Below are 16,446 nucleotides of genomic sequence, written 5' to 3'. Positions count from 1 at the left end.
CCCTGAATCATCTAGGAAAAGTTTGCTACTAACATGGTTTTCCGCGAAACAATATTTTCCGCCAAATGGTTTTCAGCGAAATGGTTCTTTCCGCCAAACGGTTTTCCGCGGAATAGTACTTTCCGCGAAAGGGTTTTCGGCGTTTTGGTACTTTCCGCGAAATAGTACTTTCCGCGAAAATGTTTTCCGCGAAACGGTACTCCGCGATATGGTCTTCGGCGAAATGTTATACAACCCTATTGCTGGGCCAGACGGGATCCCATCGTGCGTGCTGAAAAAATGTTCCGGTGTTCTGGTAGAACCTCTGCGAGCGATTTTCAACGTTTCACTGCAAACTAGAACGTTTCCCACAGCCTGGAGAAGCTCGTGTATGACACCAGTATACAAAAAAGGAGATAAAACGGATATTGCCAACTATCGTGGGATAACATCGCTATCCGCTGGATCAAAATGCTTTGAGATCATATTGAATAAATTGGTTTTTGAGGCGTGCAAACACTATATTACGACTTCCCAACATGGGTTCTTCCACAAGCGTTTTGTAGAATCGAACCTCTGTGAGTTCACTTCCTTCTGTATAAGCAACATGGACAGTGGTGTGCAAATTGATGCGGTATATACAGACATTAAAGCAGCTTTCGACACAGTAGACCATGAAATACTGTACGCAAAATTTCGTCGTCTCGGCTTCTCGGATAGACTGTGTGACTGGCTGAAATCTTATTTGACAAACCGACAGCTATATGTAAAGATAGGATCGGCTGAATCGACAGTATTCACTCCGCAGTGTGGCGTTCCTCAAGGAAGTAATTTGGGACCCCTTCTATTCGCTCTCTTCTTCAATGATGTCTCCCTGATCCTACCAAACGGAAGTGTGCTGATATACGCGGATGATTTGAAGATATACCTTGCCATCCGCAAGTTAGATGATTGTTTCCGTCTACAGGATATGCTGGGCAGGTTTACCAGATGGTGCCGACTAAATCGTCTTGTGGTTAGTATAGCGAAGTGCTGTGTAATTTCTTACCGGCGTCTGAAGAATCCTGTTCTGTTCAATTACACCATCGACGGGATTATTTTGAATCGAGTCGACCAAATTAAGGATCTAGGCATTCTGTTAGATTACCAACTAACTTTTAAAATGCACTACTCATCTATTGTAGCGAAGGCCAACTGCCAACTAGGTTTCATTTCGAAAATTGCTGCTGACTTCACCGATCCACTTTGTCTTCGCGCATTGTACTGCTCATTGATAAGATCCATTCTTGAATTCGCGTCAGTTGTAGGGTCCCCTTATGAAGAAGTATGGATTTCCCGAATCGAATCAGTGCAGCATGACAGACGCACCCGCATGACTTACCTTCTTATGAAGACCGGTGTGCATTGATTGGCATCGAAACTCTTGAAGATCGACGGAACACCAACCAAGCTGTTTTCGGTGCAAAAATTTTACGTTCCGAGATTGACAGTTCCGCACTGCTTGGTCAACTACACATCTACGCACCACAACGTATTCTAAGACCGATACGATGGTTACAACAACCTCCTAGAAACACTGTTTACGATAACAATGACCCTATGATTAGTGTGAGCGGACGATTCCAAGAGACATATCACTTGTTCGATTTCAACGTGTCCACAAAAACCTTTCGGCAACGTATTTCTAGTAGCTTGTGAAATTTTATATATGTAACTTTAGTTCATTAAGACTACATGTAGTCAGATGATTTTTTATACAATAAACAATAAACAACTCTTGGGGGTCGTGTTGTTACTTCTAATATGGCGCCGCTTGCAGCACTTGTAAAATATAGATAATTATCGTAATAGACAGTATGTACAAAGTAAGTTTGCATCTGTACGATGTTATTTTGTCTGCTGTCATCTCCAGAAAAATTAAAGAAAAATGAAAAATTCCACGTGCCTTGAAACGACAATTAGGAGTTCGCCGACATGCTGAATTTTCACCGAATATCTTTAAAAAAGCGATAGACGAAATTGGGAAACAAAACATACCTCCAGTGTCTCTAGTTTTACTACAAATACACTCAAAATATTTAAAAATAGTCATTCGCGGTTTGAAATCAAATTTAAATTCATAAGAAATGCAAAATCAGAAAAGTGTTGCCAGTAACCCCGTTTCCTAGGTAACTTGCAACACTCCTATTTTCGGTTCATTCTACAGATTCATTTAGTTGATATGTTTTTTCATAATCATAAATCAAAAGTACTGACCACTATACAGGTTTTGACTATTTACACTTGGACCTAAGCGGTACACTTCGAAAGTAACACCAAGTCAAAGTTCAAAAGTGTTGCAAGTATCCCCGGATTTCTACAAGATTTGCCGCGGAAGAGACTCGAATTGCGGTTCCGGATGGATCCACCACAAATTTGCCATAGAGCCATCCGGAGCCGCACGCCAAGCGACAAAGCTTAACACTTCTCCTTTATCCTGGCTTGTGACAGACAGCTCGGGTCCCGATCCAATTTTTTAGGGAGCCACACGTGGCGGTTCATCAGCAAAGGTCCGTTACTGGCGGAGTTATAAAAGTAGCTTATTCCAATCATTTATATTACCAAAAAGTGCGAGGACATCGGTCTAAACTATGACTACCATATTTTGATTTTTTTGTGTGTCATTGTTATTAGGCTTGATTTGTGTTCTTCTCTGTACCGTATTTATTACAAATCTGTTAACTATACAGTCACTTCAATCAATACCATTTTTACTCCTCCCACAAAACAGGTTGACTCCAAAGCCTTGGACGCTTTGGAGGAACAAACTCCGATCAATGAGAATCGTTCGCTACCAGGTGAGGAGCTGCTGGCAGCAGCAGCAGCAGCAGCAACACAGGAGGAAATCCGATTCCAGCTGGGTGGAGAAGTGCAGCATCCCATGGTCGGCGGCGGTGGGCATTCGACGTTTGGCCCGACAACGACAACCGGTACCGGTACGACCGGTGACGGGTGTTCGTTCAGTACAGTTTCCACGCTGACCAATTCTACGATCATCGCCATGGAAGCCACCAAGGTGGCGGCTCAGCTGCAGGATTTGGCCATCGTTGAGAGTGCCGATATCGATTTGAGCAAAATTAATCCGCCGTTTTTCGGCTCGGAAAGTATTCTTATTTCGGATTGCTCGGATTCGGAGATGACCTTCCGACACGATTCCATTTCGAAGGAAAGAAAGATTTCATTACCTAGCGGTTTGGTGGCCAAGCGTGCCTTGGGGCACGCTTTTAACGATAGTTTGAACTCGTTGCACAATCTGGACAGTATTGGGCCTCCGTCGTTGATGGATGAATTGATGGATTCGATGATTAGTGTGGCAAGCATAACGTCGGAAGTGGTCGATGTGGATAGTGGTAACGCGGGAACGGTTTCTGCCGCTTCGGATCAAAACTTTTCCTCCGGCCATTCCAGTTTGACATGGAACAGTAGCCTGGAAAATTTGATCAAGTTTTCTCCGACGGTTAACGCTGGACCAGGTGCAACTCCCGGGGGGAAAAGCACCCCGATGAGTCCGAAGCGAGCCGAACGGCGGCAGGCGATGAAGGATCGCTACAAAACCTACACGATTCCCAACGGGAAGTTGGTCGATTTGAATCAGGCTGTTGAGGATGCGGTGGGTACGGAAGTGAAGGTAAGTTTGGTTGAGGGGGGAAATGTGGTTGAGCAAAAGTTTATCTATTTTTTTTATTCGACAGACCCCAACGCCAAGCGCACCTTCAACGCCTTCTCCAAAGAAGAGCTCAAAGGAACGACGTCAGGAAAACAAATCTCGTTATGAAACGCAAGTCATCAACGCCAGCATTCTACCGCTGCTGAACGGCGAAGAACGTCCGCGCACTCCACTGTCGAGCATCATTGCAACTCCGGTAGTCTTTTCACCAATCACGCTTCATTCGCCGGCTCCAATGTCGCTGGAACGTATTGTCACTCCTGAACCCGTGCACCCGTTACACGACGATGAGGAACCACTAACCTATACCATTGAGGAAAGCTGCAGAAGGGCATCGTTTGAGCAAAAACTACCGACCATTCCGGCGGCGGCGGCACCAGAAACAGTGGCGAATGTTTCGAACAAACAAACTCCACTTTCCAGTCCGAGTAAAGTTCCCACTCCGACGAAAGTAGCCGGTAAAGTGAATCCTTCCCCGGTTGCGGATCCGTCGAAGGTAGTCCGTGGAACGAAGAAGCCCGCCTACGTGTCACCCTATCGGAGACAGGTGGTATCCGCTCCGGTCAATTCTACGAGAACCTCAACAGCAACCGCTTCTCAACTGGCCTCAGCATCGAAGAAAGAACCCGCTGCTGTTGCTTCGCAACCACCTCCCAAACTGAAGGCTCAAACTTCGCTCGTCGAATCCCGCAGTCGGCCGCAGCCTTTGAAGGCCCGGACCAGCGTTGGTTCGAAGCGAAATTCGCTGGAAATGAATGGTAACGGTTCTGTTCGAGGCGCTGACTTGCCAAAGATTCGTGACCGACAGTCCTCTTGTGGGGCTTTCCAGGGGAACTCGAAAGCTTCGAAGGTAATTTGGTTTTGGTTGTTTTTTTCTCTGAATTTGCAATTGAAAAAGTGTTTCGTATTTTAGCCGCAGACACCGGTAGCGACGGAACCTCATCTAATTCGGCAGGGTACTTTCACCCAGGACGAACCGACGAACCCGGAAGTGCCAATCGTAACATCCGCTCCTTCCACGCCGGCAAAAACTTTGCGCCGACCGGGATCGATGATCCCCAGTTCGGCTTCGTCGTCCCGATTGACTGCGATGGCTGCCGGCAAGGTATCACGCATCAGTCTGCACAAAAGCGTCAGTATGGATGCCAGCAAAACGGTCCCCGGAACGCCTACCAGCGGGCCCGGTACGACACCATCGAGCGGCGAAAGCACCCCGCTCAGCAGTCGCTTTCGGCTAACGACGGCTCGAACCTCCCTCGTTGACTACAAGAAACCGTGCACCGGCCGGTTGAGCACACCGATCAGTTCCAACTCGTCGCAGGAGCAAATCGCCTCACTGAACGGTGCCGTAACTAGTCCCGGCTCGCTGATACCGATGCGGCGCAAGAGCGGTTTGGTGCTGCCGAAGCGGACCAATCTGACGATGAAATCCAACCCGGACGTGCTGAAGGGTAAATTGGACGGTGTGCGAAATGCTTTCGCACGTACGGCCCTCAAGACGGGAACGCGATGAGCTGATGCTGAAGTTAGGTAAGTAAGAAGGCTCCTTGCTTGGGGGTGCGCTTCGCGTTAGGCATAATGGACGGTAGGCATAATTTCCAAAACTTCGCTTTCCTATGAGCGAATCATCGCTCCGTTGCAAAACGACGACAACCGGGGCCGCCCGTTTAACACCATTTCATTTGGCTTAATGCTGTTTGGCATAACGACGTTTACCAGACAAAAAAATTGGTATAAACATAACTGACCTCCAGACAGAAAAATATTTAACATAACGACCTTTTGGCTTTAATTTATTTATTTATTACATCTTCAACATACAGTTGTACAAACAATTTGCTAAATTTAAAGGTTGGATTCCACGTCTATAAACAGTCTTACTTATTCGAAAAGAATAGGCTTCACAAACTTAATAGAAAACACGGCAGCACAAGGCCCAAGGCTCGTTATACCAATAGTTTGTGCGATAGAAGGGTTGCCATAGTAGGATACGATTTGGGAGCTGCCTTCGGGGAACATGGATGTCTGGCTGACTTAATCTGGCTCAGTAATCCGAAGAAAAAAGCCTTTGCAGTTATAAATTTTCTTCGGTAGCTAAAGAATGCAGATCAATAAGCTTCGTTCCAGGGCAGAAGACGCTGAACATAACGCCGAAGTTCTTCTCATTAACGAAAAGTACAAATATCAACGACCCTAGATGGCTACCTTGGGGCACGCCAGATAGTAATTAATACCTTTGATAGTGACAAAAGTGAAGCGTTTAGTGAGATAAGATTGGAGCAACTGTGTCGCCCAGCTTGGTAAGCCCAGGCACCTCAGTTTTTCAACTATCATGTGCGAAAAAAATTGGCACGTATCGAATGAAGAATCCTTGTCCGATCATAAGCAAATCATATTTGATTACGAAGCTAATCAGCAATTTAAGGAAATTATAATAGATTCCGGGAAAACAAACCGGGATCAGTATAATTTGAAACTGAAGGTTGGAGTCAGCAACTTGAAAGGCTGCTCAAGAAAATGTGAAGAATTTGAGGACAACTCAAAACAACTTTCAAACCTGATCCAACAAGCTTATCACGAAAGCTGTCCTGCAAAGGAACGCTCTACGAATAGAGACGTACCTTGGTGAAACAAAACTTTGCAGAAATTTAGAAAGAAAACTCGCAAATTATTTAACCGGACAAAAAGAACACAACAGTGAGAGGAGTATAAACAAACTCTCACTGCCTATAATAGAGAAATACGAAGATCAAAGAGGATTCACTGTAGGCACACAGGTGAAAACATTGAAAATACACCAGCAACTGCTAGTAGATTGCAGAAAATCCTCGCTAAAGATCATTCTAATGGGTTAGGTACTTTGAAAAAAAAGAGGATGGCTCTTTTACTAACACAACTAAGGAAACATTAGAGTTAATGATGAGAACACATTTTCCCTGTTCAATCATTAATACATGCGGAGACCAAAGTGCACCGGCATTGAGAACTGTAAATCTTGAAACCAGGACAGACATTCACGAAATAGCGAGTGAAATGACTGGGTTAGATAGAAACAGGAATGATGCTTGTACTTTGGCCAAAAATTTTTCTACGAGAAGCAAGGTTGACACTTTTGAACCCTTCAAATCACCGGGTAGGGATGGAATTTTTCCTGTACTACTACAGAACAACAAACCTTTTTCAATCAAGCCTGATACTAGGTCATTTACCAACAGTATGACGACAAGTACGGGTCACGTTCATTCCGAAGGCTAATAGGAAGGATAAGACTTCACCAAAATCCTTCAGGCTGATGAGCTTATCGTCTGTTGTGTTAAAAACAATTTCAATTCGCATATCAAGAAGGCAAATCTTCAATAACAGTACAAACTGTTGTAAAAAAACTAGAAAAGTCTTTTGAAGCGAAAGAAATTCGCACTAGGTGCCTTCCTTGATATAGAAGGCGCATTTGATAATTCGTCTCATAATTCAGTGATTACGGCTATGACGAAACGTGGTTTCGATATATCCATTATCGACTGAATTAGCGAAATGTTATCAAAAAGGGAGATATCAACAAGCCTCGGAAGCTCATCTATGAGCATTAGAGCATTAGAGTGGTCTTTAATAGTTGATGATCTTCTTCAACCGTTGACGGCGCTAGGCTTTGAAATAATTGGCTTCGCAGATGATATAGTCATACTTGTTCGAGAAAAATTTGGTTCTATTATCGCAAATGGCTTTAAATTTGATTTCATCATGGTGTGATAGGCAGGGCCTCAGCATAAATGCCAATAAAACTACTATCATTCCATTTACAAGAAGGATTCGGCCATTGTCAGACCCAGGATTACCTTATGCTTCGTTGGTCTGGTGGCCAAAAACGAAAGAGAAAACTACCCAAATAAAGCTGGAAAAACTTCAAAGGCTAGCCACTCTCTCAATAACAGGTGCAATGAGAAGTATACCATCGAAGGCATTGGATGCTTTACTCTATATACTTCCATTGCATCAGTTTATACAATTAGAAGCTGAAAAAAGTGCTCTGAGGATCAAAAGATCAAAGAACCTTTTTGAAGGGGACTTAACAGGTCATCTCAGTATTCTAAAAACTATTAGTATAAATCCTCTTGTAACCAGTAATGAAGATTGGATGGAGAAAAAATACAACTTCAATCGAAGATTTCGTGTATTTGAGCCTAGACGTGATTCCTGGGAAGATGGTGGTCCCTATCTTCGTCCAGGCTCGACAGTTTTCTATACAGATGGTTCAAAAATGGACAATCAAGTGGGAGCAGGAGTAACTGGCCCAGGAATAGACATGCCAATTTCTATGGGCAGATGGCCAACTGTATTCCAAGCTGAAATACAAGCAATTCTAGAATGTACGACTGCGTGCTTGCGCAGGAACTATAGGCATTCAAATATATGCACCATGTCCGACAGCCAAGCAGCCCTAAACGCTTTAAAGTCGGCGACATGCACATTAAAACTTGTCTGGGAATGTATTCAATTACTCCAAAAATTGTCTTGTCGTAACCAAATCAACTTGTACTGGGTCCCAGGTCACTGTGGAATTGATGGAAATGAAAGAGCTGATGCACTAGCAAGACTCAGATCATCTCATCAATTTGTAGGATCTGAGCCCTTCTCTTGCTTATCTGCTTCTGCTTTAAAAATGGAGCTAAAAGCATGGGAATGTACGAAAGTGGAATCAAATTGGAATAATACTTTCAATGCTAGGCAGTCGAAACGTTTTATCTCTCCAAACGTTTCAATGACTCGCAAAATCCTGGAGCTTTCGAAGAAGAAAGATCCCTGAATAATTTCAAGGACTTGGGTGGAGGAGACTCTACCGGAGGAGTGGATGGAAGGTGTGATTTGTTCCCTCTATAAAAGGGGCGATCGGCTAGATTGCTGTAATGACCGCGGCATTAAGGGCCAAACAGAATGCTGCGTCAACGCATCCGTCAGCGTTAATTTGACAGCAAACCCATGGAAAAATTGTCAGAAACGCTGGTCAACGCCGCCTACAAGATGCTCTCTCTCAGATTTTGTTGCGTCGTCTGTCCCCAATAGCAAGAGAATTCGTAGGACAGCATCAGGCGGGCTTTATGGGGGCCCGTGCTACTACGGATCAAGTTTTTACTCTCCGACAAATCCTTCAGAAATGTCGAGAGTACAACGTGCCCACGCATCATATTTTCCTGGATTTCATGGCACTATACGATGCAGTTGAACGCGAACAAGGGGATGGACTGTCCTGTATGTTATTCAATATCGTAAGTATCGAAACGAGAGGTACGATCTTCAGCAAGAGTAGCCAACTCCTAGCCTTCGCAGACGACCTCGACATCATTACTAGAAACCTTGGAACGACGGAAACCATCTACGTCAGATTAAAAATGGAGGCTAGGAGGATTGGGTTTCCGTCGAAAACCAAATATATGGTAGTAACAGGCTCCAGAGAAAACAACGTTTCCCTCCCACGGACAGTGACTATTGACTGCGAAGAACTGGAAGTCGTTGATGTGTTCATATATTTGGGATCTCTGGTCACCGTCGACAACAATACGAGTAAGGAGTTCCAACGACGCATTCATAGTCTGATTAGAGAGTAACTTTGCAGGCACTACTGGGAGAGATTCCCATCGTACAGCTGGTGAAAGTTGGGAGAGTACGGTGGCCCGACCACGTCGCAAGGATACCGGACGACTGTGCAGTGAAATCCGTTCTTTTCAAAAGAAACCCACCGGCACCATAAATAAAGGTCGATCAGGTTAAAGCCGACTTGCGTGTGTTGTCGAGACCAAAAGCCCAGGACCAAACACAATAGAAAGGAAATCTTGATACGGTAAGAAGAAGGAACGCGAGAAAAAATTTGGCATGAAAAAAACAAAAACGAAAGAAAAAATTTGACAGAATGGTAGGGAAAACGGGACACATGAAGCGAAAAAATAGGGAGAAAGAAGAAAATGGAAGAGAAAAAAGGGGCGAAACGCGACACAAAACGGGGATATTACAACAAAAGATACGAAGAACGGAAATGAAAAGAAAAAAAATGAGAGAATAAAAGGAAAACCACAAAGAAAACGGAGAACGAGAAAGAAAATAAGGATAAACTGGGCCGAAAGAGGCCAAAAAACGGTGCAAAACTGGAGAAAAAAACGGCACGAAAATGGAGATAATCGGAACAGAAAAGGAAGAAACGAAAAGGACAAAATACGGGAGTAGGAAAATGGAAGAACGAAAACAGAAAAAGAGGATAAACGAGATAGAAATAGAAACAGGAGGAAGAACGGAGCATATGAAAACGAAAAAAAAACCGGGACAGAAAAAATCAAAACGGGACAAAAAGTTACAAAAAACGAAACAGGAACAGAGGAAAAATGGGTCTGAAAACGAAGCAAAACGAAAAAAAAACAAGACCACAAACTGAACAGAGGAGATTCAGGACTCAGAAAAAGAACGAAAGGGAGAAAAGAAACGCAACAAGAAAACAGCGCACAGAAGAAAAAAAGAAAACCGATAGCGAAAACGAGGAAAATGGAAAAGTGAGTTAAACGAGTTATAAAATGAGAAACAAATGGTAAAACGGAATAGAAAAGCAAAAGGTAGAACAGAAGAGAAAAACTAAAGCTAATAAAAGAAAAAAAGGATAAAGAAAGCGAAGTAAACGAAAAGAAAATAAAGGCAAATTGGATAGTAAAGAAGAAAAAAATCAGAGGGGTTGTGCACAAGACACGACCGCATAAGTGAGGTAGGACTACGTAAATCTCTTTGTGGCGATAGTAGGATGTATCCATGTATGTAGTAATACAATTCTTCATGTATACATGATGCTACATGCGTTGTACGTAACGTTAATCAAAGTAGGAACATTGTATACGTTCAATTCTCAACAGATTTAGGAGTTATTTCTAACAATTGATTGATTATTATTTTATTAAAACGAATCAGTCACACTAAACCAAACAGTAAATCAATTTTCATGAATCTGTTTCTACGTTTGATAGTGCGTTTCCTCTGGTAATCGATACACAGTACGCGCTAGTTTTCAAAAAGCTGAAAATTTTACGCAACACTTTTCTGCGGCTTACAAAAGAAGAACACTGCTACAGACGTTTTGGAAGTGGTAGAAAATGTCCGTGATTCTTATTGAACTTATTCCCGCCGTTTGTTGGTCGTCCGCAACGGCGAAAAGTTCAACTTTTCCCTCGTTGCCTGTGTTATTATCGTATTAACTGGACAGGAAAATATAATAAACTCGTCAATTGTTGCGTGGTCCTTAAAAGAACCGATTGTTTGATTATCATAACTCCAGCTTGCAATAAACTTGCACTAACGCATTCAGCGTAATCTTCTTTTCGGTAAATTGGAGTATCGATAACCGCAAACTAAGCACAGCTTGTTGCAACGAGCCAACCGGAAAGGTCTGTCTGTGATTCTGGTCTCTTGTTGTCTCGAGTAGCATTTCCTGCTAATTAAAGCAGCCAGATAACCTGGAGCTCCAGCTCCAATGCGCTCAACATAGCCGGTTTCCTTTCCTCAGCAGCCGGTGGATACGACCGACCGGGAGCTGCAGACCTGCACGACTCGAGCGTGACTTTGCATTGCCCTTTTTTTCCTTGTCGGGGACCTTGGTCCACTGCGACCAGGATTGCCCTTAGGTTTTCCTCCTTTGCCGCGTCCAGACTTGTCAATGAGATGTTGACATTAACTGAGCTAGTGTTTGAATAATGCTGTTAACCGGCCTGCCTCTTATTTTATATCAGAATAACTGTGCCAAGCAGCAAGTCGTTTTATTCGAATTCGAAGTATATCTTCGGCCAGCCCTTTTTCGTGGTTCGTCATTTCTGCTTTTCGTAGTTACTGCCTTTCCAGCCGCTCGTTACTTTAGTATATAACAAAGGGTAGCCGAAAATCGGGTTCATTTTCATCGGTTTGTTTGCCGTTTCAAACGTTTCGTCTGACATCCATCTGGGATCTGGCAAAGCGGAACGGAAAAGTGCCGCTGGTCTGCGGTTTGCTGAGGAAGCCAAATTACGTACGCGCGTATATGAACCAGCAGAAGTGATTTCACTGCTGAAATTTTGGATTTATCCGCACACAGGCAGGCAGATTGTGTGGTGACGAGTAGAACAGTCTGCAGCTGGCAGTCCGTATCGACGGAGAAATGAACAAACTTTTCTTCGGAGTTACTAGAGGTGTTTTGCTAAACATTCAAGCTGTTGTATTGTTTAATCAATTACCAGACACCGCCCTTTTTAGGATGAAAACATGCTTTTAGGAAGATATAAAAGATTGTTGTTCTTCGCTGATCACAATAAAGTTTATCGGGCCAGCAGTATTATTTATTAAAACAAAACATTGGGTTTAGTTTTACGCGTTTTGCTGCGCATTGTTGCGCATGTTGCGGTAAAATAGTGTTTCATTTGGTGTTAATTTGGTATTAATCGCTATCACTTGTTCACGGCAGACAATGTTTCAATGTGACGATTATTGAAATTAAAATATCTGCGGCACCGCTTGTGTTGCCGTTGGTGGCAAATAGCAATCAACGAGAAAGGATAGGATTCTATTTAGTTCTCTTGCAACTTTGTTATAGTAGAATAAATGGAATTTTCCATCGACTTTCTCGTCGATTTCTGAATTGTACCAAGACTTGTTCGAAAATAATTGGAAATTATTTCAACCAATCACGAAGCGACTATTTCTAGTTAGACCGAGTTAGAGTTATTTTCAATTTTTCAATGACGATTGAAAATCAATAGTTTTCTTCATTTTCCAATTCGATTTTCCAATCTATTGAAAATTGACTGAATTATAAGCCGAAGTGTGAAAATGCGTTACTACTTTTGATGACGTCATTTTCAACAACTAATCACGAAGCGAGAATTGCTAGGTGGACAATGCTCCATCATATCCAACTTTTCAATAGTGCGCACCTAAAAATCAATAGTTTTCTTTAATTGGTTTGGATGCGTGGAAGATTTTCCGATCGTTTGGTGCAAAAATATTGAAAATCGGTCGGAAGACCGCTGAGCTATTGGCGCTCAAAAACTACCATTTTTCGTGACGCTCACATTTTTCTTTTTTTTTTTGGAATGACACCCTATCTCAAAAACTTGCCGTAAGACTTATTCCTACGTTAAAACGGTGCAAAAGAGGAGAAAAAAACGGGTCGAAACTGGAGAAAAACTAGATAGAAAAGGAGGTAAAAAAAGGAAAAAAATACGGGAGTAGGAAAAACGGGCTAGAAAAAGAAAAAAATGAAGAAAATGAAAATTAGACACATAACAAGAGGAAAAACGGAGCCAGCGAAAGCGAAAAACGGAAAAGCGAAAAGGAGTTTAAAGCGAAAAAAGACGGAAACCGGGATCGAGAAACTCGAAACGGGACAGAGTGTGACAAAAAACGAAACAGGAACAGAGCAAAAATGGGCCCGGAATCGAAAAAAACCGGAAGAAACTAGACAAAAAACGGGATAGAGGAGATTCAGGACTCAAGAAAAGGGCGAAAGGAAGGAGAAAACAGCGGACAGAAAATCGAACCGATAACGAAAACGAGGAAAATGGAAAAGTGGGTCACACGGGATATGAAATGAAAACAATGAAACAGAAAGAGAGGAGATGAAACAGGAAATGTAGTGAAAAAATTGTACGAGAACTAAAGATAAAAGGACTAGAGAGATAGAGAGAGAGAGAGAGAGAGAGAGAGAGAGAGAGAAAGAGAGAGAGAGAGAGAGAAACAGCGGTAAAACGAGATAGCAAAAGAGGGTAGACGAGACAGAAAACGGAATACGGAACAGAAAACAATAGGGAAAATAAGAGAAATCAAAAGAGGAAACAAAGTAAAACGGGAAAAACAGGTCAAACGGACTGTAAACAGAGAAGGATGGGCCGAAAAACAAGAAAAAGAAAAAAAAAGAAAATCAGGAAAGCCGGATTAAAGAAAATGGTGGAGCGGATGATAAAAAGATGGATAACGAGAAAAAAAAACCGAAGAAGAAAGCGGGAAAAGGAAATTAACATTAGAACAAACGTAACAGAAAAGAAGAAAAATGTGGCATCAAAAAGATAAAAAGTGGAACAGATGAAAACGAAATATAAGAATGAAAGGGGATGAAAGGAGTTAGGAAAAGACGTAAACGAAAAATAGGGAAAAGAGAATAAAAAGTCGGAATACGGAAAAGAAAATAACAAAAAAGGGTTGAAAATTTGAAAAAAATGGACCATGAACGAAGGAGAGCGAAACCATAAAACAGGCAACACGCCCAGGAAACAATTTGGGTTTTATTACACTCTTATGATAGCTTTCAAGATCAAAATTGGCCTTGAAAACCGCCGTAAGAGTACAATAAAACTGACATTGTTGCTTGGGCGGGATAGAAGTAAATGTACACGAAAGAATTAGACGGAAAACGGAAGGATAGTGAGAGAAAAAGCTAAGAAAACGGTACAGAAAAGATGAAAACACGAAACAGAAAGGAAGTAAAACGTGTGAGAGAATAAGACAATTTTATATGTAGTGCTTTTTTAAATTGAGTCGATTGGACCTCTTGTAAGCTAGCGATGGCAGATGGCCCAAGCTCCATTATGCCTACCGTACACAGTGCTTTCTGCGTATTATGCCTATCGTCCATTATGCCTAATGTATTTATGCCTAACGTCCGTATGCCTAATGGGGTACACCCTTTGCTTGGTTTGATTTGCATGCTACTTTTCCGTTCGAGAAATGATTCGTGACTCAATGCTGTATTTGCTTGGATGTCTTTTTTTCAGATTTCATTTTCAGATGTTCGTGCAATTTAAAATTTTGGAAATTTTTAAACAACGACAAAATAGTACCACACCATTTTAGGTTTTTTATAAGTCCCAAAAGTTTGCAACGTCTGCATTCATCAGCTGACGTGGAAAGGTACCAGTTATTTTTTAACCTAAAAGAGTTTCTGGAGCAGAAAAAAAAGCACGAACAAGATTTCCTCGTTTAATTTTAAGCGCACCACACACAGCAACTGATACGCTCATCACGTCGTGTCAGGAACACATTCACCGCGCACACATTTAACCTAATCTTAAATTCGCATCGACTGCGTTGACTGACCAGAGTGTCACTCCAGAGTCAGTCCAGAGACTGAGATGAACGGAACACAATAGTAGTGGTAACCGAGGTAATGCTGTGGAGGTAATGATGCCGGAAGCAGACAAAAACAGAAATTAAACAAACTATTCTAGTCCCAAAACGTTCATCGAGATGAAGCCTTGTTGAAGGCGGATTTAAAATTAAAAAAAAAAACAAGAGAATCAACCAAGATCGACAAACGTGCCCGACCCGGCACGGCTCTAACAGTTAAGCTTTGTTTGTGATGGATGGATAAAATTGTAGAAATGTAGAGCCGGAGACAATTGTATCAACTTTGATTGAAAGCTAATTGCTAATATATAAACTCCTTAGATTGCTATCATAATTACACTGCTATTATTATTATTACCAATATAAACGTAGCGATATTATAGTAGAGAGTAGTAACTTTCCTGCATTTACATACTACGCACCAGATTGATGATGATGCTTTGATGTCTCGCGAAATATATAGATTATAGGAAATTATTAGAGGGCCGCGCCGTGTGACCGTGGACGGACCGATACAAAACAGAGGAACAGAGGAGTTCAGAGAGGAGTTTTTATGTTTTATGGCATTTTAAGAACCAGCTCAGTTAGTTAGTCAGTCAGTCAGTTATCAAAGTTTTATCCATTCGCGGGTGAAAACCCCTTCCCGTGCAACCCGAATTTTATTTGAGAAAACGAATTTTTCAATTTGATTTTAACCGTTTATTGATTAGTTTTTTTTGTGTTTAGTTTTATGTTTGGACTGTCATATCAAATTTTATAAAAACAAAAAACTTGTGCTACTCTCAGATTCGTACACGGAAATAAACTGTTATTGGAGAAACATTTGTGCTATATATATAAAACATTCGAGTATTATTATAATACAAGTTCTTTGCAAAAGTAGAGTAGTTTTTGCGCTTATCTGTAATGGACTTTTTCGGAGGAGAAAACAAAAAAGCAGAATTGCTGTTGTCGAAATTATTTAAAAATCTTATACTGGTAAGGAATAAAAATTATATTATCCATTACTCAACTGTATGAAAGAAAATAGAATATTTTCCTTCTGTAATGCCGAAAGCCGGATGTGATATCTGAGAGGATTTTGAGTGATTTTAACATTACTTACCTATTATCCAGTGTAATCAAACTAGACGAAGTCAACCGCCATGCAACGATTAATAGTAAAAAACTTAATTATTTTATTGTTGGATAATTTTCTTTCCACATCTGAGGAAAGAAGTCACTGAATGTCATTATGTTGCATTTCATTTCTGACACATTTTTGGTTTGATGCCAGCATAAAAAAATTACATAAAAATGTTAAGATTCGAAATGGCAAATTACACCTTTAATTATTGCTTTTCATTTGTCTATTTACTTAGCTGTGAAGAACACGTTAGAGGCTAAAGTTCGCAGTAGATTTCCAGATTCGGCAACGTGACAAAACGAAACCAGTCGTTTATTCTATTATTGATACCTAGAAGGAGCTCACAAAGCTGTAAAAGAAGAGAAACGAATTTATGTGTACCGAATTATCATTTTTTTTGTGTGACAAAGTATTTGCAGTTTTGTCTAGGAAATCACAGATAGAACAGAACACAGATTGCAGACGCTACATACTATACAGAGGTAACTATATTATGTTCACAGGAATCCCATAACAAATG

The 16,446-nt window shown here is 41.6% G+C and overlaps 1 protein-coding gene across 1 annotated transcript in view; it reads left to right on the top strand.

Moving 5' to 3' along the window:
• LOC128732796 (adenomatous polyposis coli homolog) overlaps window positions 1-15,775 on the top strand; it is a 47,967-nt gene extending 32,192 nt beyond the window's left edge. The window contains exons 4-7 of the mRNA XM_053826181.1: window positions 2,750-3,646; window positions 3,711-4,535; window positions 4,599-5,215; window positions 14,449-15,775. Of these exons, the coding sequence (XP_053682156.1) occupies window positions 2,750-3,646; window positions 3,711-4,535; window positions 4,599-5,198 (2,322 nt within the window). The 3' untranslated portion in view covers window positions 5,199-5,215; window positions 14,449-15,775. The remainder of the gene's footprint in view (window positions 1-2,749; window positions 3,647-3,710; window positions 4,536-4,598; window positions 5,216-14,448) is intronic.
• The last annotated feature ends 671 nt before the right edge of the window (window positions 15,776-16,446 follow it).

Source organism: Sabethes cyaneus, chromosome 1 (assembly GCF_943734655.1).
Source record: "Sabethes cyaneus chromosome 1, idSabCyanKW18_F2, whole genome shotgun sequence".
Classification (NCBI taxonomy): domain Eukaryota; kingdom Metazoa; phylum Arthropoda; class Insecta; order Diptera; family Culicidae; genus Sabethes; species Sabethes cyaneus.
Note: the sequence above shows the minus strand (reverse complement) of the source record. Positions and strands in the feature narration are given on the sequence as shown.